This window comes from Coregonus clupeaformis, chromosome 26 (assembly GCF_020615455.1).
Source record: "Coregonus clupeaformis isolate EN_2021a chromosome 26, ASM2061545v1, whole genome shotgun sequence".
Taxonomy (NCBI): domain Eukaryota; kingdom Metazoa; phylum Chordata; class Actinopteri; order Salmoniformes; family Salmonidae; genus Coregonus; species Coregonus clupeaformis.
In genome coordinates, this window is record NC_059217.1 from 10,050,797 (window position 1) to 10,077,200 (window position 26,404).

The 26,404-nt window shown below is 44.3% G+C and overlaps 1 protein-coding gene across 1 annotated transcript in view; it reads left to right on the top strand.

The window, feature by feature from the left end:
- The window catches only part of LOC121540451 (putative tyrosine-protein phosphatase auxilin), a 78,178-nt gene extending 52,128 nt beyond the window's left edge, over positions 1-26,050 (top strand). The window contains 15 exon segments of the mRNA XM_041849325.2: positions 846-968; positions 6,962-7,095; positions 9,339-9,533; positions 9,696-9,813; positions 12,058-12,137; positions 15,544-15,737; positions 19,061-19,468; positions 20,514-20,669; positions 21,082-21,180; positions 21,448-21,585; positions 21,740-22,078; positions 22,296-22,444; positions 22,818-22,830; positions 22,833-22,993; positions 23,978-26,050. Of these exon segments, the coding sequence (XP_041705259.2) occupies positions 846-968; positions 6,962-7,095; positions 9,339-9,533; positions 9,696-9,813; positions 12,058-12,137; positions 15,544-15,737; positions 19,061-19,468; positions 20,514-20,669; positions 21,082-21,180; positions 21,448-21,585; positions 21,740-22,078; positions 22,296-22,444; positions 22,818-22,830; positions 22,833-22,993; positions 23,978-24,079 (2,409 nt within the window). The 3' untranslated portion in view covers positions 24,080-26,050.
- The last annotated feature ends 354 nt before the right edge of the window (positions 26,051-26,404 follow it).

The window sequence follows — 26,404 nt, forward strand, 5'->3', positions numbered from 1 at the left end:
ATACGTGAAATAGTATTTGAACCCCAGGTGTGACACAAACACACACACACACACACACACCATTATTATCACCTCTCTCTCATCTCTCAAGCCTTCTCAAGCTCTCTCCTCTTTGCTTTGATTAAATTACTCATCTTATGGATACTTTAAAGATTGAATCCTTAGCTGCTACATCCATCTTTTGACATAAATTAATGATATATACCCATTGATTCTTGAAGAGTATAACTTATAAATGCCTAATGGGCTTAGTTCAACTGTCATACCCATCAGAACCCAAAACATTAGCTTGTTTGACTCCAATGTTTGTAAACAATGTAAATGTAAAAAAACACTGTATAGCCTCAAAACATAGTTAAAACTATACCTTTGATACTGTATCATTGATTGTTAGTCCTTGCATCCATACCTCTGGTTACATTTCTCCAGGCCTGTCCCTCTGTATTTTTGACCAAAACAGAGGCGGAAACCACTTTGTTATTGTTTCAATTAAGGATTCTAGCTTTAAAGTCTAAAGTCAAGACTCTCCTCCTGAGCTCAGACTCTGCTCATTCACTGGTACAATGCAGCTGAAATGGCTGTTCAGTCTGCAGTTTCCTCTGCTCATGCAGATATTAGTGTATTGGGGGAAACTGTGAAGTCAACATGGCTCCCTTTAGTGTGTGTGTCTGGTAATGTCATTGTAATTACGTGACTCGTCATGGTAACTCGTGGTTTGTGCACGTTGCTGCCACTGCAAGGGTGTTACATATAATCTCTCTCTCTCTCTTCACCCCCTTCTCTCCTCCCTCTTTCTCTTCCCCCCCCTCTATCCCCCTTCTTTCTGTCTCCCCCCCTCCCTCCAGGTCTCAGAGTGTAACTGGCCCTCCCGCCAGGCTCCCAGCCTGCATAACCTGTTTGCGGTGTGTAAGAACATGCACAACTGGCTCAAACAGAACCCCAAGAATGTGTGTGTCATCACCTGCTCGGTAAGGCCAGACCCAGAGTTGTTATTCAGATTAACTGTCATCTCTACTTCACTCTGTCCTTTTTCCCTCTGTTCCTCCTCTCTTGTTTTACATGCCATTCCTTTCTCTCCTCCTTCCTACCTCCATCTCCTACACCCTCCTCCTCCCCCTGTTCTTGGTGCCTCTATCCCGAGAACCAGAATTAACACTCATCCTAACTTCCCTCTTGTCTACACACCATTCCTCTCTCTCCCCATCTCCTCCTTCCATTTCCTCCTTCCATTTCTTCCTCCTCCTCCTCCTCCTCCTCCTCCTCCTCCTCCTCCTCTCATTGTTTCCTCCCTCCCGTCCTGGGTTTGTCCTGGGTTTGTTCTGGGTTTGTGGGACTGCCTGGGGTCCAAGGGTAATACCGCTTTGAGTACTTAGGCTGCTGTTTCTGTGTCAGCTTCAGTTTCCACTGACCTATTTCACTGCCATTGCATACCTTTAGCAAAGACAGATGGTCTCTGTATTCAAGAGATAATAGAACAATTGTAGACTACAGTAGAATATAATATAATTTTAAAAAAAAACCGGATTGTCCATTTGCTGTAGCAAAATAATTATGGGTCGAGAAAAGTATACATATTTAGAGGAGTACTGTACATATTTGACTTAAGTACTACAGTATACTATGACTATGGAATGTCATGTTTTCCATCTTGCTGTATGTGATTTCATTGTGGATGGCAAGTTTATCTGTGTTGAATGTCACTTTTCGTATTTTTTCCTAAAACTTGCATTTTGTGTTGAAGCAAGAATGCTGGATGTATTTATACATCTGGTTATGTTTATTAAACAAAAGGACACAGGAATTATATTTATATACTGTCTGTTTACTAACACTCACAGTGGCAGCAGAGACGTGATAAACTCTGTGTGTGGTGTCCCTGTTTAGTGTTAGTGTGATGAGGCGGTGTTGAAGGAGTCAGGCGCAGGAGGGTAAATCACAGAATAACAGGCTTTAATCTGCACAATAAAGGTTTACGCAGAAATGCGTCACACACACTCCAGGGCTTGCACAAAACTAGGATAAGGGATTAAGCCAGGATATCTTGGTGATCCTGGCTCAATTGATCCGTAATCCGGTTGCACTAAAGATGGATAGGGGCAGGAGGATATGTTATGGTATAAATTACCATGGAGATTTATTCTGTGGAGCTAGCCTGCTCCAGACCAGGCTAAATTCCAGGATCTATTTAATCTCATCCCTAATGTCAGTCAGCAGTCACCACAAATGGAAACCAATAGTTATTTCACTGCTCACTATACATTGTTATCACATATAACTAGACCCACTGTCATTATTTAAACGTTTGTGATCATTAATTTCAATGATTTTGGATAAAAAATGATTTTTAGATGATGTTGCTATCATTAGATAATTTACAGTTTCCCATAGACTATAAGGCTATATATAAAATGATAGAATATTAGGGCCACAGAGGGGAAAAAAACACAAGTCATAATATTGTAACCAGTTGTTTTAAAGGAGGACAGTTGTTAAAATGACAGATGTGGGGCATTTCGTGAAATTGTACTTCAGTATGGTTTCATAAACAAAGACATGCTGATGTGCCAGAATATTAAGTATCACATTGTCATAAGTATCAAAACTGTAAAAACAATATGTAGCTTTTCTGCAGAAAGAACCAGCCTCATAAATTTATGACTTTATCCTTTTTCTTCAGTGTGGCCCTAGTACTCTGTCATATAAACAAATACACATTCCATATGAATATAAAAACACAATGTGTAACATTATGTTCCTTTATTGAATAAGGACAAAACAAAGCAGGTAAACCATCAGCTCCTTTCGAAACTGAAGTCACAGTGACTCTACAAGATGGAAAGCACAGAATCCAAGCATATTATACAAAATGATACATACACATTCAAAGGTCTGTATATAACACACCCTGCATGTCTGCACACTAAAATAAATGCAGGACAAATCCATACACATCAACTGAACAGACAAATGAATGGATGCAGTAGCCTCCCTGCAGCCTTGTATTACACACAGTATACCGCACAAACATCATAAGAGGCCAAATTCGTAAAAAACGAACCCAAAAAAACCCAAATTCCTCTGCCACCGCAGGACATATTTAACCAAAATTGAAAGCACACATACTAACTAAAATAATTCAACACATATTGGTCCCTCAGCAGCCGACCACTGTCGTCATCAGGGAAGATTGCCGGATTGTCCCAGTCCATGGCTGGTGGCACTCTGGGGGCCCTCTCCTTCCTCAGGCAGGCCACATTGTGGAGGACAGCACAAGCCACAGTAATATCACATGCCCTAACAGGGCTGACCCTTAATTTGTGAAGGCAGTGAAAGCGTGCCTTCAGGAGGCCAAAGGTCATTTCAACTCTGGCCCTGGTCCTGGCATGGGCATGGTTGTAGGCCTGCTGTGCTTCCTGGGGGTCTGTGAAAGGTGTCAGGAGAAAAGGCTGGCAGCCATACCCCCTGTCTCCCAGCAACACACCAGAGAATTCACCTGTCAACACAAAATCTCATCATTACTACCTCATAAACACAGTGATATTCTTGACACAGCCATGATGGTTATAAATAGGGGGTTGTGTGGCTTACCTTGTGATAGGCACTGATAGATTTCAGAGGCCCGAAAGATTCTGGAGTCATGGACTGAGCCAGGCCATTTTGCCACAACATTGCTGATCACACAGTCAGCATTGCAGACCATCTGAAATCATAAGATGAGGAATATTACACCAATCAATGCACATCACTGGCAATGCAGAGTGTTCGATCAATGGACAATATCAAAAAGTTATGTTCACCTGAACATTAATGCTGTGAAAGGATTTCCTATTCACAAAATCGGCCTCATGGGCACCTGAGGGGGCTTTTATCCTTATGTGTGTGCAGTCCACTGCACCAATGACATTGGGGGAAACCTGTCACACAAAGTAATGAGTATCCTACTATGTGTTAACAGTTGTCCTGTAATTTGTAGATCCTCTTACCTGCAATCCTATAGAACTCCTCTTTGATGTCACAGAGTCTTCTGTGGCCAGGGAAGGAGATGAAGACATCTGCTAATGCTTTGATAGCCAGACACACACTCCTTATTGTGCGGCAAATTGTGGCCTTGTTCAGCTGTTCTGCATCCCCCCACTGAGTACAGGAAGGCTCCACTAGCAAAAAAGCGCAAGGCCACACAAACCATTTGCTCCACACTCAGTGCATGGCTCCGTGCAGTGCGGTGCTTAATCCTGGGACCCAGTAGTCTGCATAGATACCTGATGCCATCTGCAGAAAACCTGTATCTTTCATATAGATGGTCATCAGGGAAGGCCAGTGGGTCCAACCGGTCCCTGAAGACCCTTTCTCGCCTGAAGGCTCTCCTCAGCACAAGTGCTTCTTCATCCACCACATCTCGCACGAATGGGCATGCCATTGTCAGAGCAGAAAGGAACACACAATTTTGGGTCTTCATATAGGCTAGTGGCCACACCTGGTGCTGGGGGGGTGGGCAAAAGAGGGCGATGCCTTATAACGATGACTTGGTTGTACTGATTGCTGGGAAAATAAAAAAACCTTAGAAAGATGCCACCGTCCTGTGTGCTCACAATAAGAGCTCATATGTCATGGCTCACTTGACTTTACGAATATACCTAATTTTTATTTTGAGCTGTGTCATCTTCTTGGAGCTGGGGGAGGAAAGAAAAATAATGATTAATACATTTGTGTTACAGTTAGCATACAGTGTACATTGAAGGCATATCTCACCTCCCTCTCAAGTTTTTTTATTTCAAGGTCCAGTTTCCTAATTGTCCTCTTTTTTATTTCGGACTCCAGTGCAAGATTTTCCATCTTTTTCTTCTTGTACTGAATGTCTATGTCTGCCAGTTCTATTTGGCGCCGGAGGTGGTTGCCATACAACTTTCTGATAGCTTGTGAGCTCTGTGAACACAATACAATTAGCGCAGCTGGAATTTGGCAGGATGTGGTGTCCTTTTATTAATACGCACTATGTTGCCAGGCTGGTTTTCCCACTGTATAGCATCTGGGTCCTGTAAAAGAAATTAGATTTTTTGATTTTGATGAGGACTCCTCACCATTGTAGAGTAAATAGTACTTTCACAGTCTTAACATGATACCTCATGCCTTCTGGAATCCAGAGAGATGGTCTCCTCCTCATCATCGTCTCCATCATGTGCTGTTGCTGCTGCACTGGGGCCTTCACCCTATCACATTTAATCGGATTCATATTGAAGCTAGTAGACAAGACATGCCAGGCCTACAGTATGCCTTTGATGGAGTACTCACTGGATCAGCATCGTCTGGTGCTTGTGCTGGTGGCTCTAACAGGAACACAGTGCTGCCAGACACTGCAAGGCAATAGGTAAACCAAAGTCAGACAGTCCAAATTGATTCAATATGAATGTGGTTGTATCCCATGTAGAGATGGAAGGACATACCTTGAATGAAGCGGGTGGCATCTTGGGAGGAACCTATGCTTGTCTCTTTTCCCCCAGGGATCCCCTCTAAGACGGGCCTGCCTTTATTTAGCTCCAAGGCCATGTCCTCTGCTGGGGGTAAGGTCAGCCTTTGGTGACCCACCACCCGTGCCTTGTCTGTGGGTATTCTTTTTCACTGCTAAAACAGTACAGACAATGTGTGAGCAGGCACCTTCTGGGTACAATATATGCTTGTGCTTTGTTAAATATTAGTCAGGGACCATACCATTCTGCAGAATGTTCTTGTATTTGATTTTGACCTGCTGCCATGTCCGTTTTGGCCCGTTCATGTTTAATCTACACACACACACACACACACACACACACACACACATTTAATGGAGTCACACTGCAAAAAATTACTTGGTATTTTTGTCTTGTTTTCAGTAAAAATATCAAACAATTTATCATAGCTTTATACAGTGTGATGGAGTTACTTTACACAATTTCACTCATATCTGCAGTGCATTTCAATTAAAAATTTAACCGTTTCATAATTACAGTACAACTGCATTTTTGGAGATGTGAATTAAATATTTGAATTGTAATTGTGATGTTTCAGCGGAGTGGTGAGTGTGTAATTGTGCACTACTTACGCATTCAGGCGGTCTGCAATACTTTGCCACGCTTTTTCTCTTTGCTTTATCACTGTGGCGGTGTTGCCTTTCTTCTTAATTATATCTTTTACCTCCTCGTATGCCTCCATGAGGATTTGTGCTTCCGACGGGGAAAAGTACGCGGCTCTAGTTGCCATGGTAAATCAGTTAATCTGTGATCTGTGGCGGGGTCTATTTGAGTGAGCCGTGAGCGCGCACCTATCCAGGATTGGTTTCACCTGGCTTAATGAATCCGTGTCTGCTCATCCTGGCTTGGTCTTTGTGCAACCAATTAAGCCTGGACGCACATGTTTTGGCTTCATTGAGCTCAGCTGAGTCATTTATCCCGGATGTCTTAATTCTACTTTTGTGCAACAGGCCCCAGGGCACAAAACAGGTGCACTGGAAAATACAAGGCACACGGGAAAATACTCCCGTCGATACACAATACACGAGCTCCACCTTCACTAACCTCCACAATAAACAATCACCCACACAGACAAGGAAGCAGAGGGAACACATATACAATGACTAATGAGAGATAAGGACCAGGTGTGTGTGATTGAAGACAAGACAAATGGAGTGATGATAAATGGATCGGCAGTAGCTAGTAAGCCGGTGACGCCGAAACCTGCCCGAACAAGGAGGGGAGGCAGCCTCGGCGGAAGTCGTGACAGTTAGTGGAGGAATAAGTAGACGTGGGGCTGAAATCACAGATACTGTAGTCCCAACTCCTTGTTACTCATTGTCATGAGTGATAGCAATTGGCCATGCACAGGAAACATGGAATGGCCCTCCTAGCTTCTAGGAATCATGCATTGAGTTGTGTGAAGTGATGAACTGTAAGCTTGCTGCAACTCTTTTTTCATCATTCGCCCTCTTAAGGATGGCCGTGCTCCCTCGGGTGTGCTGGTCTGTGCCATGTTCTGCTTCTGTCACCTCTTCACCAACCCAGTACCCGCTATGCAGCTGCTCAGCGCCAAGAGACCCGGCTCAGGCCTCTGGCCCTCGCACCGGAGGTAGGGCAACAGAGAGGGTGTGTGTGTCTGTGTGTGTGTGTGTGTGTGTGTGTATGTGTGTGTGTTTATACTGATTGATTGCCGTTAATTGCAATGGAAAACACAGCAGCAACAATTAGTAAAGTGAAATAAAATGATCCATATACAGGGCCTTCAGAAAGTATTCATACCCCTTGACTTATTCCACATTTTGTTGTGTTACAGCCTGAATTCAAAATGGATGAAATATATCTATTTTTCTCACCCATCTACACACAATACCCCATAATGACGAAGTGAAAACATGAAAATGTATTGATGATGAAATACAGAAATATCTCATTTACATAAGTATTTACACCACTGAGTCAATACTTTGTAGAAGCACCTTTGGCAGCGATTACAGCTGTGAGTCTCTAAGAGCTTTCCACACCTGGATTGTGCAACATTTGCCCATTATTCTTTTTCAGAATTCTTCAAGAGCTGTCAAATTGGTTGTTGATCATTTTTAGGTCTTGCCATAGATTTTCAAGTAGATTTAAGTCAAAACTGTAACTCGGCCATGCAGGAACATTCACTGTCTTCTTGGTAAGCAACTCCAGTGTAGATTTGGCCTTGTGTTTTAGGTTATTGTCCTACTGAAAGGTGAATTAATCTCCCAGTGTCTGGTGGAAAGCAGACTGAACCAGGTTTTCATCTAGGATTTTGCATGTGCTTAGCTCCATTCCGTTTCTTTTTTATCCTGAAAAACTCCCCAGTTCTTAACGATTACAAGCATACCCATAACATAATGCAGCCACCACTATTCTTGAAAATATGGAGATTGGTTGTGTTGTATTGGAGTTGCCCCAAACATAACACTTTGTATTCAAGACAAAAAGTTAATTGCTTTGCCACATTTATTTCAGCATTTCTTTAGTGCCTTGTTGCAAACAGGATGCATATTTTGGAATATTTTTATTCTGTACAGGTGTCCTTTTTTTCACTCTGTCAATTAGGTTAGTATTGTGGAGTAACTACAATGTTGTTGATCCATCCTCAGTTTTCTCCTATCACAGCCATTACTCTGTAACTGTTTTAAAGTAACCATTGGTCTCATGGTGAAATCCCTGAGCAGTTTCCTTCCTCTCCGGCAACTGAGTTAGGAAGGACACCTGTATCTTTGTAGTGACTGTGTGTATTGATACACCATCAAAAGTGTAATTAATAACTTCATCATGCTGAAAAGGAAATTCAATGTCTGCTTTTTTTTATCCATCTACCAATAGGTGCCCTTCTTTGCGAGGCATTGGAAAACCTCCCTGGTCTTTATGGTTGAATCTGTGTTTGAAATTCACTGCTCAACTGAGGGACCTTACAGATAATTGTATGTGTGGGGTACAGAGATGAGGTAGTCATTCAAAAATCATGTTAAACACTATTGCACACAGAGTGAGTCCAATCAACTTTTAATGTGACTTGTTAAGCAAATTTTTACTCATGATCTTATTTAGGTTTGCCATAACAAAGGGGTTGAATACTTACTGACTGAAGACATTTAAGCTTTTCATTCTTAATTCATTTGTAAAAAAAAAATTGAAAAACATAATTCCACTTTGACATTATGGGGTATTGTGTGTAGGCCAGTGACAAGAAATCTCAATTTAATCAATTTTCAATTCAGGTTGTAACACAACACAATGTAGAAAAGGTCAAGGGGTGTGAATACTTCCTGAAGGGACTGTAAACAGTCTGAGTTTGTTCATGTTTAGATGGATGAACATAAAAACCTCCCTCCTCCTTCCTCCTCCCCATCCATTACTCTCCTAAATCCTTTACGAGCCTATTTATTTTCCGATGGCTGAGTTGCAACAGCATAAAGCAACACACACACCCCTCCTCGGCTACCTAACACCCATACAGCCAGCCGCTTGACAACACAGATGCTTCTCAATAACAAAGACTCCTTCATCCTTCAGTGCAGAGACAGAGAGGCCGATGTATGAAAACAGTGGAAACCAAGCATCATCTTTGTTGTTGATTTGACATTGTGTTTTTGAAACTGGGAAGGATTTTTGTGCAAGAATTTTGTGCAAGAACCACATAGGAAAGATGATTTTCAAGTATATAACTTTAAGATGGATAGCTTTGTGATTTTCTAGCACAAAAATATCTTATCCCCTGTATTAATGTACATAGACAATGTTTGTTTTTAGACAGTACTCAGTGCTTAGGGGAGTTTAATGTGTGTAACCATACATACTCTTTCAATCTCTCTTCTCCAGGTACATAGGCTATGTGTGCAGTATGGTATCAGAGAAGCCCTCCCTGCCCCACTCCAAGCCCCTGGTGGTCAAGGCGGTCACCATGAGTCCAGTACCCTGCTTCAACAAACAACGCATCGGCTGCAGACCATTCTGTGAGGTCCTCATAGGGGAGACTAAGATCTTCTCTACAGCACAGGACTATGAGAGGATGCGGTAGGGACAGATGCAGACACACACGCAGACCTGGATCGTCACCTGATTTTCTTAATCCTGGATCCTCGTATGACTTTGTTGGTCCTGGATTATCTAGTGCACTGTGTCGGAGACACACACACACACCATCTCTGACTACCTCTCTCATCCCCTCTTTCTCAGAGAGCACAGGGTCCAGGAGGGGAAGGTGGTCTTCCCTCTAGGTGTGAATGTCCAGGGTGATGTGGTCATCTCTGTCTATCATATGAGGAACACCATAGGAGGACGACTGCAGGCCAAGGTACAGTATGGGGCTAGCCTAGCATGCTAACACAACACTGACACACTGTTTGCCTGAGGCTGATGGTTCGGGTCCCTGATTCGACTGGGTGGGGGATCTGTCCTTGTGCCCTTTGGCGGGGCGCTTGACTCTGGTTGCTCCTGTGGGTCGCTCTGGGTGGGAGTGTCTGCTAGATGACTGAATGTAATGTAATGTTGAGCAGCTTCAATGCAGGTAGATTGTAAGTTTTAAATATATATATATATATATATATATATATATATATATAAATACACACACACACACACATACACTACCATTCAAATGTTTGGGGTCACTTAGAAATGTCCTTGTTTTCGATAGAAAAGCATTTTTTTTGCCCATTAAAATAACATCAAAATGATCAGAAATACAGTGTAGACATTGTTAATGTTGTAAATGGCTATTGTAGCTGGAAACTGCTGATTTTTAATGGAATATCTACATAGGCGTACAGAGGCCCATTATCAGCAACCATCAGTCCTGTGTTCCAATGGCACGTTGTGTTTGCTAATCGAAGTTTATCATTTTAAAAGGCTAATTGATCATTAGAAAACCCTTTTGCAATTATGTTAGCACAGCTGAAAACCGTTGTGCTGATTAAAGAAGCAATAAAACTGGCCTTCTTGAGACTAGTTGAGTATCTGGAGCATCAGCAATTGTGGGTTCAATTACAGGCTCAAAATGGCCAGAAACAAAGAACTTTCTTCTGAAACTCGTCAGTCTATTCTTGTTCTGAGAAATGAAGGCTATTCCATGCGAGAAATTGCCAAGAAACTGAAGATCTCGTACAACGCTGTGTACTACTCCCTTCACAGAACAGCGCAAACTGGCTCTAACCAGAATAGAAAGAGGAGTGGGAGGCCCTGGTGCACAACTGAGCAAGAGGACAAATACATTAGAGTCCTCAACTGGCAGCTTCATTAAATAGTACCCGCAAAACACCAGTCTCAACATCAACAGTGAAGAGGCGACTCTGGGATGCTGACCTTCTAGGCAGAGTTGCAAAGAAAAAGCCATATCTCAGACTGGCCAATAAAAATAAAAGATGGGCAAAAGAACACAGACACTGGACAGAGGAAGATTGGAAAAAAGTGTTATGGACAGACGAATCGAAGTTTGAGGTGTTCGGATCACAAAGAATAACATTTGTGAGACGCAGACCAAATGAAAAGATTCTGGAGGAGTGCTTGATGCCATCCGTCAAGCATGGTGGAGGCAATGTGATGGTCTGGGGTGCTTTGGTGGTGGTTAAGTGGGAGATTTGTACAGGGTAAAAGGGATCTTGAAGAAGGAAGGCTATCACTCCATTTTGCAAGGCCATGCCATACCCTGTGGACGGCACTTGATTGGAGCCAATTTCCTCCGGACAATGACCCAAAGCACAGCTCCAAACTATGCAATAACTATTTAGGGAAGAAGCAGTCAGCTGGTATTCTGTCTATAATGGAGTGGCCAGCACAGTCAACGGATCTCAACCTATTGAGACGTTGTGGGAGCAGCTTGACCGTATGGTACGTAAGAAGTGCCCATCAAGCCAATCCAACTTGGGGTGAGGTGCTTCAGGAAGCATGGGGGTGAAATCTCTTCAGATTACCTCAACAAATTGACAACTAGAATGCCAAAGGTCTGCAAGGCTGTAATTGCTGGAAATTGAGGATTCTTTGACGAAAGCAAAGTTTGGACACAATTATTATTTCAATTAAAAATCATTATTTCGAACCTTGTCAATGACTTCATTTCCTATGCATTTTGCTCTATTTCCTATTCAAACTCATTTCATGTATGTTTTCATGGAAAACAAGGACATTTCTAAGTGACCCCAAACATTTGAACAGTAGTGTGTGTGTGTATATATATATATATATATATATATATATATATATATGAAAACACTGACACACTGACACTCACATATTATGATATGCTATACTATGGGAGATTCTGTTAGCTCTGATTCTATTGGACCATATCCTGATACATTGGCATTTACAGACAGAGATTACGCTCTGGGAAATACTGTCAAACTCTGACACATTGACATACAATGATGGACTACCATCTAATCTGGCAGATTGTGTGCCCTGAATGAACATAAACAAAGCACTAATGCATTCAGACTAAATTAGAATCAGTCCCTGATGATCATAAGTCTCAACAGTATCATTGTTTGAAAAAGTTCCACTACCTGAATCTAACTATGTGATTGCTGGTTGGTATTTGCAGGTGTCCAACACCCAGATATTACAGATCCAGTTCCACACAGGCTTCATCGCTCCAGGGACCACCGTGTTAAAGTTTACAAAGTGAGCACCTCTCTCCTATGTCATCTGTACATGTGAAGTATTAACATGTAAAATACTTTATATTGCTTAAATGTCGGTGTATGTCATGTGTGATGTCACGAGAGGCTGTGTCCTGGAGGGACGTTACATCCCCCTGAGGTGGCTGCAAACCCAGACAGCTATGGCTCCATCTGCTGGTATGGTCGGGAACTCCACCCCTCTATGGCCAATCTTCCCACGCAGCTGAAACAAATGAGGAGCTGATGAGCTGAAGGTTTGGGAAGGGAAGAGACACAGTCTCCAACCTGGGCTCTCTGGAGGACAAGAGTGCTGCACGTCCACTTCCATGAGGAATATGAAGGATTTGGAGATACTTACCTTTGGGGAAATACTCACCTTTGGATATATGCACCGGTGGAAATACGTGTGGGACATTTGGAAGGACGTTTTGCTGGGTTGGCCACTAGCTGCAACGTGGAATACAGTAAGACTGGGGAAAAGTTATTTGAGCGAGTGAGAGTTATGATTTTGGATGTGGAAGAGACATCCCTGAACTGTTAACCCTTAAAGAGCCACAAGAGAACAGAATTGTGTTATACTTTCGTTAGTTTCCCAAGACCTTTAATAAAATCCTTGTTTTGATTGAACCTGGTCTCCTTGCACTACTTGAGCAATCCCGCTGAAAGCTGTGTAGCCTCTCGTGACATCACAGGTGGTGGAGAGTACGGGCACGCTCAAGCGTTAATAGTGCATGTCAGAGGAGGATACCGAAGGTTTGATCACCCAGTTTTCCAAGTTGGCCGTAGGCTCCCCACGACTGAAATGGAGGACATATTGAAAGCCCCTTGTTGCTGGCCAGCAAGCCCAGATGCAAGCAAACGTGGCTCTCTTGGAGGAGCAAAAGAAAGCCAACCTTCTGAAGGCAGAGGAATTGCAGTTGCAGAGACAGAGGGTGGTCCAAAATACCCGCCCAATAAAGGCAAGTGACTTTATATCTAAGATGGGAGCTACCGATGACATTGAGGCATACCTGCATGCATTTGAGGCCACGGCCACTAGGGAAGCCTGGCCCAAGCAACAGTGGGTTGGTCTGTTAGCCCCCTTCCTAACCGGGGAATCGCTGAATGCTGTCCGGGACCTGGGCCCTGACCAGGTTACTGACTATGATGCCCTGAAGTCTGAGATCCCTCGGCAGATATGGACTCACAAAGTTTGGTATGGCCCAGCGCTTTCACAGCTGGACCTTCCAACCAGACCAACCTCCTCGGGCGCAGATGCATGAACTTGTCCGAATCGCAAGAAATGGCTGGATCCGCAGAGGAATACAGCAGCGGCGGTGGTGGAGGCCGTTGTGGTGGATCGTTACCTACGCGCCCTGCCTTATGAGGCAAAACGGTTCATCAGTCAACAGGCCTTGACCACGGGTGATCTGACCGTGGAAGCTGTGGAAAAGTACCAGGCCACAGCGGAGATGCTGAATGCTTCCCGAAAAGACCCCAGGAGTGCGCCCCACCACAAATGGGAAGAACCCGTCAAAGGGACCCCAAGGTCTCGAACCCAGCCACGTCAGGACTTATCCCGGCTCAGGGGGAGCCAGAAACCAGGCGGGTCCAAGAAGAGTACACCAGGAGGGGGAAACTCGACAGTGTTACCGGTGTGGGGAGATGGGACATATCTCCTGGCAGTGTGGGAAACCAGCCGATGAACCTATGCCCACTGCGGAGTCCTCCAGCTCAGCACCCACACACCGTTTTGCCTCGCTCTTGGGAGTCGTAGATGGCGGCCCAGATCGACCCCCCACCTGCCCGGTAACTGTGAATCACCATGATGTGGAGGCCTTACTGGATTCTGGGTAGCGGGGCCACCCTGGTGCGTAAGGATTTGGTGGGCCCAACGTGTCTGACCCCGGGAAAGTCCTCCCAGTTTCCCTGTGTCCATGGGGACACCAGAGAATACCCCATTACTGAACTTACAATGACCAGCACACGGGGAACCATACACACGACGGCGGGGGTGGTTGATTTCCCCCCCGTCCCTGTCCTAATTGGACGAGACTGCCCAGCCTTTTACCCACTCTGGAGAGAGTCTCAGGAGAGGATAACCCGAGTACCTCGGAACGGAGAGGCAAGACTCATCCTGGGAAGGCTCCGGTGCAATCCTCCGAGTTACTCACTCCCCGCCCGGGCTCTGATAGGGATGGCAGGTGCCCAGACCGACACAGAGACGGAGCTACAGAATCTGGACAAAGAACTGTCTGGTCTGGAAGGGGACCGCTGAGAGGTATCGTTTGTTAAAGCAACAGTTAGACATGAAGACAGAAGAGTTAGATATCCTCCAGGCTAAACTCCAACAGAGCTCCTTCCTAAGCAACAGGAGGAGCTGGAGAGGCTGCGCAGGACCATCGAGGAGTGTGAGGAGACCTCGCGCAGTAGTAAGGAGGTCCAGAAGAAGGCAGAGGAGAAGTACAAGGTGTTGGAGAACAAGATGAAGAATGCGGAGGCAGAGAGAGAGAAGGAACTGAAAGCTGCTCAACAGAAGCTAAACTCTGCTAAAACCAAGGCTGATGCGTTCAGTAAGAAACTCAAGGAGAGACAACAGGAGGCTGAGTCCCTGGTCCTAGAGTTGGAGGAGTTGAAGAGAGAGCAGGCTGGCAAGCACCACGGCAATGCGGACGCCCTCTCCGGCGTGATGCCTTCTTCGGCTGCCTTTACCGACGAGGACGTCGGTCCGAGGGGGGATGTGTGATGTCACGAGAGGCTGTGTCCTGGAGGGGACGTTACATCCCCTGAGGTGGCTGCAAACCCAGACAGCTATGGCTCCATCTGCTGGTATGGTCGGGAACTCCCACCCCTCTATGGCCAATCTTCCCACGCAGCTGAAACAAATGAGGAGCTGATGAGCTGAAGGTTTGGGAAGGGAAGAGACACAGTCTCCAACCTGGGCTCTCTGGAGGACAAGAGTGCTGCACGTCCACTTCCATGAGGAATATAAGGATTTGGAGATACTTACCTTTGGGGAAATACTCACCTTTGGATATATGCACCGGTGGAAATACGTGTGGGACATTTGGAAGGACGTTTGCTGGGTTGGCCACTAGCTGCAACGTGGAATACAGTAAGACTGGGGAAAAGTTATTTGAGCGAGTGAGAGTTATGATTTTGGATGTGGAAGAGACATCCTGAACTGTTACTAAAAGAGCCACAAGAGAACAGAATTGTGTTTATACTTTCGTTAGTTTCCAAGACCTTTAATAAAATCCTTGTTTTGATTGAACCTGGTCTCCCTTGCACTACTTGAGCAATCCCGCTGAAAGCTGTGTAGCCTCTCGTGACATCACACATGATATGGACATGGTTCTTACTTGAAATAGTGAATGAAGAACTAACTAACTCTCTATCTGACACACACCACACACACCCCTGTCTAGGCCGGAGCTGGATGCGTGTGACTCTCCAGAGAAGTACCCCCAACTGTTCCATGTGTTGGTGGACATTGAGGTGGAGAGTACAGACAAGCAGAAGGACCTGACCCCTCCCTGGGAACAGTTCCCTAATAAAGACCTGATCCCCAACGTACTGTTCTCATGTCACCAAGAGCACCAGGACGCCCTTGCCATCGCAGGTAGGGCAGAGGGGTGGACAACACACAGACACACAGGACAGATGGACACGCACACATAGTAACAGTCACAGATACACTGTGTGAGTCCAGATGGACACACACACACACACAGGCAAAGATGTTCACACGGATACACACACCAGGGTTTTCCTTAGCCTGCAATTGCCGGCTTTTGGCCGATAAAAAAAATTAAAAAGATGATGAATAAAACTATTGCCGACCAAAATGACCGGGTGAAGAAATTCTATTGCAAAAAAGGTGTTTTATTCATTTATGGAAATACCAGTGGATGTAAATACATTTCACCGTCATGCTTATCGGTTTCTAGGTTAATTTGCATATTTTGATGGAATTAAATTGGCCTACGTGTATTTTCGTTAGTCATCATGTAGCCTATCTTATTTATCCAACACAAGTATCACACACACGCACAGCATACAGAGCCTATTTTTTGTGGCATTTCTCCTGCTGCTCCCCAGCTGGTTACTGCTGGAGTAAAACGTGCTTTGATAAGCCCATTTATTGCGCAACAATTCTAAATGCATTTGTGTGTTAAAAACAGTTTTGGTGCACGATTAAAAATGGCTACTATTTTTATTTCTCAACTGGTAATTGAAGCACGCTCCTATTCACCATTCATGCAGGCAACAGGCTATCAGCATGTCACCCACCACTTTACAATGTGAGTTGGAGGCAGTATGCATTTTGAAAACATACTTATTATAGGCGTGTCTTATCTTGCTTCAAAGTAGCCTATAGGCAAATCCGACCATAGAAAGGTGGAGGCAAAGGCTACAGCGAGTTTCAAGTTTGGGGAAGCATGCAAATGATCCTACCATTTCTACCGATCTGCGTGTCAGTTATGATTTTCATATGCACATTTTTGTGGAACAGTTTCATTTCAATAAGAATGTTTTCGTTTCTCAAAATCATTGTCATGTGGTTAATCATATAAATCTGAATTAAATGATCTAAAAGTTAAAAGGCAACTAATGCGAGAGCACCAGCCTCTGCCATATGGACACATTGATACACTGTGATCCATTGGCGGATAAAGAAAAATTAGTGCATGGAACTCATAGCCTTTCATTACTCTTTTCACACGAGGATTAGTGATTGTTGAGTGTGAGATTGTTGAAGGATTTTTCAAATAGCTTACTGTGAGTAACTATAGTTGTAATATATTATCATTCGTAATGGATGTTAAAAAAAACACTTTCTACATTTTGCGCAGCAGGCCAGATACTTCTATACAGTACCAGTCAAACGTTTGGACACACCTACTCATTCAAGGGTTTTTCTTTATTTTTATTATTTTCTACATTGTAGAATAATAGTGAAGACATCAAAACTATGAAATAACACCTATGGAATCATGTAGTATCCAAAAAGTGTTAAACAAATCGAAAATATATTTTATATCTGAGATTCTTCAAATAGCCACCCTTTGCCTTGATGACAGCTTTGCACACTCTTGGCATTCTCTCAACCAGCTTCATGAGGTAGTCACCTGGAATGCAATTAATAATAATAATAATAATAATATAAAATTAACAGGTGTGCCTTCTTAAAAGTTAATTTGTGGAATTTCTTTCCTTCTTAATGTGTTTGAGCCAATCAGTTGTGTTGTGACAAGGTAGGGGTGGTATACAGAAGATAGCCCTATTTGGTAAAAGACCAAGTCCATATTATGGCAAGAACAGCTCAAATAAGCAAAGAGAAACGACAGTCCATCATTACTTTCAACATTTAAAATTCTACTCAAAACACATTAACATATTTTAGATGCTTTTCACTGATAGCCGCAACTCAATAATCAGCTAGGTGTATTGGCAAGCATGCTGCTCAAATTGTGGGCTTCCCAAATTGCGGGTTTCCCAAATAGACATAGGCCTATGAGCTTGTGATTTGAAACAATCCATAGCAATTTTTTTTATAAGAAGCTAATGATCCTCGATTAGTCTGTGGCCAAGTCATGATTTCTGGTGAAGTATTTTGAATGATTTTATTTATTTCTGTATAGACAGTAATTATATAATTTTGGAATATGTATATCCATTTACTTCCCTATTGGACCCACCGCTATGCCATTTCTCTCCTGTTCCATTGATTTTCATATCAACTTTCTTTCATTGTCCAGAAGCCAAAGGCACAATCCTAGTCATATTAGTAACCAATCCTAGTTGTTGCATCTTTAGATTCCCCCTTTTTCTAAGTTTCTAACAGAGATGTTCATCTCTGTCACATATGGAACCGCTATCAGGTATGCTGTTTAGAACAGTGTTTTCCCAGGTGCACTGTTTAGAATGGTGTTTTCCCGCAAATTGCATTTTGGCGAATGTTTAAAAATGATGTTTTATTGGCTGCTTCATTACATGAGTTGCATGTTCTGTTAAGATGCATTACCATAATGTAAATGTGGTTTCTGTCATTCTGAGCACTGTGGGTGGATGTTCTAATGGGTTATGCACCCAATGCATATGGGTCCGTAAACTTCTCAAATGGGCGGTAATTTAAATCTTCCCGGTCACATTTTCCTAACGGAAACCCTGACACGCACGCATACACACATGCTCGCATACAAACGGACACAGATGGGCACGCACGTGAGCACACAGGCATTGATACATGCACTGACACAGAGGTCACACACAGAGGCCTATAGATACTGTATGCTCCAAGACACACACATGCCCAGATGCACTCTAGATTACATGCAAATAGAAACTATGCACACTGGACACAGATAGCTAAACATAGACAGACACTCATATGGCCACCACTAACAGAGCTGCGGTTGACATTCTTTCTTAACCTAACGTTGGTTTCATTCTCTCCTCCAAGATGAGATGGAGGGACTGGACTTGGAGGGTAAGGTCTAGAGTAGAGGAGACCACAGACCAAAACACTTAAAGGTGCTATCTAGAACCTAAAAAGGGTTCTTCAGCTGTCCCCATAGGAGAACCCTTTGAAGAACCCTTTTTGGTTCCAGGTAGAACCCTTTTGAGTTCAATGTAGAATCCTTTCCTGAGAGGAAAGAGATGCTAGCTACTGCAGAGATACTAGCTATTATAGTTAAAGAAAATCAGCTCCTTGTTAGAGGCAGTTTCCCCTGGGTGATGTTAGATTAGCTTTGTCACTCTGCTGTGGTGGCTAGCAATATGGATACCTATAGCAAAGTTATATTTCCTGTTCTCCTGTAGAATACTTTGTGGGAAGGGAAACCCATTTACTAAAGGAAGACCACGTTTTCCCGATGTGACCTACCTCTTATCTCTCTCTCTCCTCTCCCCCTCCCCCTCCTCGCTCTCTGACCCCTGTAGAGCCGAGCCGGTCCCACAGTGGTTCAGATGGTCGCCCCCTCACGGGGGAGGACAGTGAGCCGTCTGATGATGAGATGCTGTCCCTGTCTAGCCAGCAGAGCAACGCTAGCGGAGAGAGACCCGGAGGGGCCCAGTCTGGCCCCAGGGGCCCCAAGAGACCTGAGCAGCCTCAGGCCCCTGCCACTGCTCCTCCTCCCCCAGAAGAGGTGGACCTCCTGGGCCTGGATGGGGCTGCTGTGAACCCCCCCTGCCCCTCGCCCCAGCCCCCCACCACCAACACTACCACGGACCTCCTGGGGGATCTGTTTGGAGCCTCTCCCCAGCCCCTGCCTGGGAGTGGGCCCGCCTCAGCCCAGTCTACCCCCCAGAAAATAGCCCCTCCCTCCACCTCCCCCTGCCCCTCTCCAGGTACGTAGTCAATGGATATTATAACATATCCATAGTTGCTGATCAACTAAATTCAAATCAAATTTTATTTGTCACATGCGCCGAATACCGTGAAATGCTTACTTACTTACTTACTTACTAGCCCTTAATCAACAATGGAGAATAAATAAATAAAGAATTAAGAAAATATTTGGGGTAAAGTCACTATGCATAGGTAATAAACAGTGTGTAGCAGCAGCGTAAAAAAGGGGGTCAATGCAAATAGTCCGTGTAGCCATTTGATGAACTGTTTAGCAGTCTTATGGCTTGGAGGTAGAAGCCATTAAGGAGCCTTTTGGACCTAGACTTGGTGCTCCGGTACCGCTTGCCGTGTGGTAGCAGAGAGAACAGTCTATGACTAAGGTGGCTGTAGTCTTTGACAATTTTTAGGGTCTTCCTCTGACACCGCCTGGTATAGAGGTCCTGGATGGCAGAAAGCTTGGCCCCAGTGATGTACTGGGTGGTACGCACTACCCTCTGTAGGGCCTTGTGGTCGGATACCAAACAGTTGCCATACCAAGCAGTGATGCAACCAGTCAGGATGCTCTCCTGTTTGGACCATGATAGTTTGTTAGTGATGTGGACAAAAGAACTTGAAGCTCTCGACCCCCTGCACTACAGCCCCGTCAATGTGAATGGGGGCGTGCTCTGTCCTCCTTTTCCTGTAGTCCACGATCAGCTCTTTTATCTTGCTCACGTTGAGGGACAGGTTGTTGTCCTGGCACCACACTGCCAGGTCTCTGACCTCCTCCCTATAGGCTGTCTCATCGTTGTCGGTGATGAGGCCTACCACCGTTGTGTCGTCTGCAAACTTAATGATGGTGTTGGAGTCGTGCTTGGCCACGCAGTGAATTCAGGTTTATTTGTCTGTTGTTTACTTTCTTTTACCACAGATGTGTACATAGTATGTTTATCTATCTGTATTTTATGCCTGCCGGAAATAATTGCCAGTCCGAGATTAATAAAATGTATTGAATTGAATTGAATAGTAAAGTAATGGTTTATGCTTTTCTCTCTGCCCACCCAGCATTCGACCCATTTGGGGCGGGTCCGATGCCCAAGCCCCAGGAGCTGATGGGTTCCTTCCGGGGTCCAGCAGGTAACCATGGTAACCTGGGGCTGCCTGCCCCCCTCCTGCATGCAGCTCGCTCTCCATCCTCCACTATGCAGAACACTGGCATGGGTGATGGCATGACTACACTGCATATGTAGAGGCACTATCTATCCACTAACATTTCACTCTATCCACTATCCACTATACAACTGCTCTCTATACACTGATACTCTGCTGCTTCAGCCAATCTGTTGTGTTGGGTAATGTACTGTATATGCATGCACATAATGTGTGATGATCAATGGGAATTTAAGCTGCAGGTTTTGAGGGAGATCTGATTGGAATGGCTATTGTATGGTTACAGTTATTGCTATTGATATGGTTCCAATCTTAGTTGGGTAGCCTAACGGTAATGGTAATAATGTGGTCATTATTTGTGGTATGGTTATATGTCTGTGTGTGATGGTAGCATGACCTCATATCTCCTTCCTCCCATTGTCTGTTAGGCCTGTCTGTCACTGATGTTTCTGTGCTCTGATAGGCCGGAGCTCCCCAGTCCCGCCCACCACCCCTGTGGTCACCATTCAGCAGCCTCCCAACGCCATGGGAGGATGGGACTGGAACAAATCTGCAGCTCCAGGTAAGCTCTACTGATGTGTAACATTTATGGACAACATCTGCAGAGGCACTGGTCTGAGAACATGGGAACTACCAGCTGCCATGAAAAAAAGAGAGCTATGTCATGCTATCTGTCATCCAGCGTATTGTGCCACCATAAGCAAGCGAGCATGTGTTTACGTCAGAATGGTCTCTACTTAATAGCGCCCTCTACTGGTATATACATAGAACTGCAGTGCCTACTGTATTGTACAGTATTTTAACTGTGTTGTTGTGTATTCTGTGTTAGGAGGGGGTTTCGGTATGGGCAGTAAGTCAGCCAGTACCAGTCCTACCCGGTCAGTCCACAGCACACCCACACACCAGGCCAAACCCAAGACCCTGGACCCCTTCGCTGATATCGGAAACCTGGGGGGCAGTCTGGGAGGTCAGTGAAGGCTTTCAATACTGTACTAACAGATGCTTTAAAATATGTCATGGTATGTCACGTTATGTTATCGTAGTTGTGTTATTACAGGTATGTTATAGATAGATAACTTAATTCTCTGTGTTGAACTCTCTGTAAACATTCCTCTCTATAGGAGGCTCTGGCATCTCCAGTAAGCCCACCACCCCTACAGGCACCACCCCTGCCTTCCCCCCCATGGGCTCCCCCTCACGGCCTCCTCCCTCACCCCAGCACGGTGGGGGCTGGCAGGCTAACACAGGCTTCCCCTCCTGGCAGCCCGGTGGTGGAGGGCAGGCAGGGTGGCAGCCCCAACCCCAAGGTCAGGGTGGCCCACCGTCCCAGCCCAAACCCAGCCCCAGCCACTCCATGCCCCACACCTCCCCCTCCAACAGACCCAACTACAACATCAGCTTCTCTGCCATGGGAGGAGGGGCTGCTCCCAATGCACCCGGGAAACCACAGCCCAACATGGGTGAGTCAGTGGGAGGCTGGTTGTTATCATACTGGGATGGATAGACTGTTGGGTTGTTTTTCCCCAAAAATAACTTGTTGCTCTTTATTAATGTACAAATGTGCCACCTGAAACTGACCTGTATGCATGTGTTTTGTGCTGGTAGTCATTCATGATAAGACTGCACATATACTGTTTTATAAGCGGATGAGAGAAGATGTTACATTCTCTCTCCCAGGTACCAAGCCCAAAGTTGCAACGGCTAACTTTGATGACCTGCTGTCTGGCCAAGGCTTTGCTGGAGCCAAAAAGAAGGAAGGTCCCAGGACAATAGCAGAGATGAGGAAGGAGGAGATGGCTAAAGAGATGGACCCCGAGAAACTCAAGGTAGTTTTACAGCGGCCAATCACTAGCCTTGGACCAAGAGTTGGAGAGTTTAGTGAAGATACAGTAGAACTACAGGGGGGAAGGGAGTCAAATGTTGGTCCTCTGTAGCTCAGTTGGTAGAGCATGGCGCTTACAATGCAAAGATAGTGGGGTCCATTCCCAGGACCACCCATATGTAAAATGTATGCACACATGACTGTAAGTTTCTTTGGATAAACATGTCTGCTAAATGGCTAATATTATTGGGGTCTCTTTTGACAGCCAGAGAAAAACAAGCTAGGTATTTCAAGATTTTGAAGAAGGCTTGTGAGATCTTTGTTGTATAGGTGAGTCTCATGTTTATCTGACCCGGCTCTCCCCTCTCTACCCCCAGATTCTGGACTGGATCGAGGGAAGGAGCGTAACATCCGGGCCCTGCTGTCCACCATGCACACAGTACTCTGGGAGGGGGAGACCCGCTGGAAGCCTGTAGGCATGGCTGACCTGGTGACCCCAGAGCAGGTCAAGAAGGTTTACCGCAAAGCAGTGCTGGTGGTCCATCCAGACAAGGTGAGATGGAAGAGGTTTACATTACACACAGTGTAACACACATGTACACAAGCAAGCAAGCACACATGCATGCACGTTCACACCCACGCGCACACACGCACACACATCAGGCTTCCGTTAGGAAAATGTGGCTCTGGACATTTGACCGACAGCATTTTAATTTACCAGACATTTGAGAAATGTACCAGACCCATATGCATTGGGTGCGTAACCTGATTAGGGTGTCCACCCACGGTGCTCAGAATGACAGAAATCACATTTAGATTATGGTAATTCATCTTAACAGAACATGCAACTCGAGGAGACGTGGGTCCTTCTTACCAATTCCGATACGCATTTTGAAGATGCTAGAATAACTGTCCACATTAATTTTTTCTCAGCCAACAAGACGAGTAACTACTATCCCCCATAGTAGAAAAGTTGACCTATTCTATTGGTCAGCTTGTCGAGAAAAAGCAATGAGTCTGATGCAACAGATCAGAACGTTTAGCTTAAAATGTTGATAAACTATATTTCTTCACATTATAAGCACAGCAATGCGCACAAGGCAGTAGGCTACGTCGCGAATGTTTGTTCCATAATGCAATTAGCGGAAAACACAGTTGTCAAAAGAGCACCAACATGTACCTAATTGCATTATATATATTGATTTAGTAAGCAGTAGGCATTTAGAATTAAATGTGGAGTGGAGCTTTATACTATAGTTACGTGATGACATCACGCGCCCGTCGTACCTTCCAATTTATTCGGCAATCATAATGTATTCGAAAAATACTCAGTCAACATTTCCGTCATCATTTGTCGCAATAAAGAAAGGTTGACAAAAGAAAAATCCACCCATCAAACGGATACAAGCATTTCTGCTATAGTCGCGTTTCCATTACACGTCTCAATATTTATTTTGCGACGTTGCTTTTTGCCGAATAAACCTGGGTCAATGGAAACCTGCCTACTGATTGAAGTTTTTCTCCTCCCCTCTCCCAGGCCACGGGACAGCCCTATGAACAATATGCCAAGATGATTTTTATGGAACTGAATGACGCCTGGTCAGAATTTGACAGCCAAGGACAAAAAGCACTCTACTGAGCTGATAGAAAAAGAGAGCGAAAGCGAGACAGAGTTCCTGCCCACCCACCCCTGACCCCTCCGTGAACAATAATCAAGCTCCCACCAGATCTGTGACTCCCGTCTTCTCCTCTCTTTACTGTCCTGTGGACTCCATAGAGACTTCAATAGCCAGACTAACAGTGTAACCGTGTCAGAAAAAGATCTGCCTACCTGCCTATGTATCTGGTGGCAGCACTGTCCAACATGAACTGTTCAATGCTGTCCTATGTGTCCTAGTCCTGAACCAAGCAAAGAGTCCTGAACCAAGCAACGAGTCCTGAACCAAGCAACGAGTCCTGAACCAAGCAACGCAGAGTCCTCCAGCTCTATGGAGACATCACCAGATAGTGATACTGTCCACCTAATACACCGGACACAGATGGAAATGACATACCTGTAGTCACAGTGTGGTTAGCCAGGTGCTATGGAACAGCCAGGATATGACTGTATGAACTATGTTCGCCAAGGAAGATGACAATGTTTGTTTACTGTCAAATAACAACAAAAGAGACTCAGTGTTTAAAAGAGCACAACTGGTTGGTTCTTGTGTTTACTTATCCTCAGTCTTAGAAAGGTGCGGTACGTCTTTAGGTTAGTCTGGTGACTCATCTGCAGCCTATCGTCACTCTAAAGGTACTCATTCTCATCTTTCCATTCACTGTCTGGTGTCTACAGTCTCATAGGAAGCAGAATGTAAAAGATATCAGAAAATGATCCCATATCACACTACTGTTATGATCTAAGAACTAAACTGCTGCTAATGTTTTATCAGGCTTATCAACACCATTAGTAGTGTATTTACTTTGAATGATGTTAATTTATTTACCTTTACTATCAGATGTTTGTGTCATACTGTGATGCTTATTTTTATTTTGGTCCCTCCCAAAGAAGAATTTGTATTTTATTTTGGAGAATGTTTAGTAAAATACAGCAGGGTTTTGTTCTATCCCTCTGCTGTTTCCCTCTGAAGCATTTGCTATTGAATCATGAGTGAAATGATGTTTTAATCAAAGGGCACGTCGTTGATGTCGTTTCCAGATGGGTGTTTCGAAATATGGTATCTGATGTAGGACAAATAACCCATCAAGCAATTTTATGTTCATGTGCATCTGCTTTAGTACGAGGGCTTTTTGTTTCCGTTTGTTTGAAGCATATCTTTTCTGCATGCACTGCCTGGGACTACTAATGGAAGGACTTGGACTTTATCTTACTGCATATGGTGGCACATCATTTCATAATACATGCTCATGATACTGGAGTTTGTTAGACTACTATCCAGACCCTAACATGGAGCCATCCATCCCTCCCTGTATCAGCACTCTGAAAGGATTTCATGGAAACATACAATACCTGACATGAACAACTGTGTCTTAACATACTAAAAACGGCATATCAATGTCTCAGCTAGGGTTGTTCTCTCTATCTGTGTGGACCATTTAGCGAAACGAGAACAAGAGAGACACTGCACATCTATTTCATCTGACACAACCACTCCCTTATTTTGTCTCTGCTTGCATACTGACATTGTCAACCCTTTCCTGGATTCCATCCTTCGTGAAATGGCCTCACCTGAGTTGTGGACTAACGTGAGCACTGACTGACCACTGACCAGGGCAGAACTGTCCGCTGTAGGCTCTGATGCTTTCTCTGGTGACTATACCAATGGCAGGAGCTGTGGTTGTGTAGTATGTATGTACTTTATGTACTGTATGTACACTGAGGTTGTGCGTGTGTGTGTGATAACCCCTATACGCTCCCTCGCTGACTGAAATCTCTGTCTATCTGCAATCTTAAGGCAATGTTAAAACGCTAACCTCTATATATATATAGTGGACGTGTGTTGTTGAAACCGTTGTACGTGCATAAGGATGTGATACGATTTGGATACAACTACTGTATGTGTTTGCTTGTCTGCTGTAAAAGTATTACTACTAAAATTGTTTCTGTGTTTCTCTTTGTGGGTTCTGTTTACCCTCACAGGATGTACATAATGATAAAGTGATAAAGTGCAATGCACAAATAAATTGAGAAGTAGAAATTGGCTTGAGAAACAAAAAACGAATAAAATGTGTCTGTTTTCATTCTTGATCATCTAAAGGATTTTCCTACAAGTTAATCTGCAGCTAGTGTTCACGGCCCATTCAAGGATTTTTCTGAGACTCAATCTTCGTCAGGATTGTTATTATGCATAAATTATACATATATTTATATATCCGTATTAATTATATTTGTGAAAATGTACTTTCAGATTACAGTAGATTATTACAGTAGATACATCCAGGCTCTGTCTCAGCCGGCCGCGAC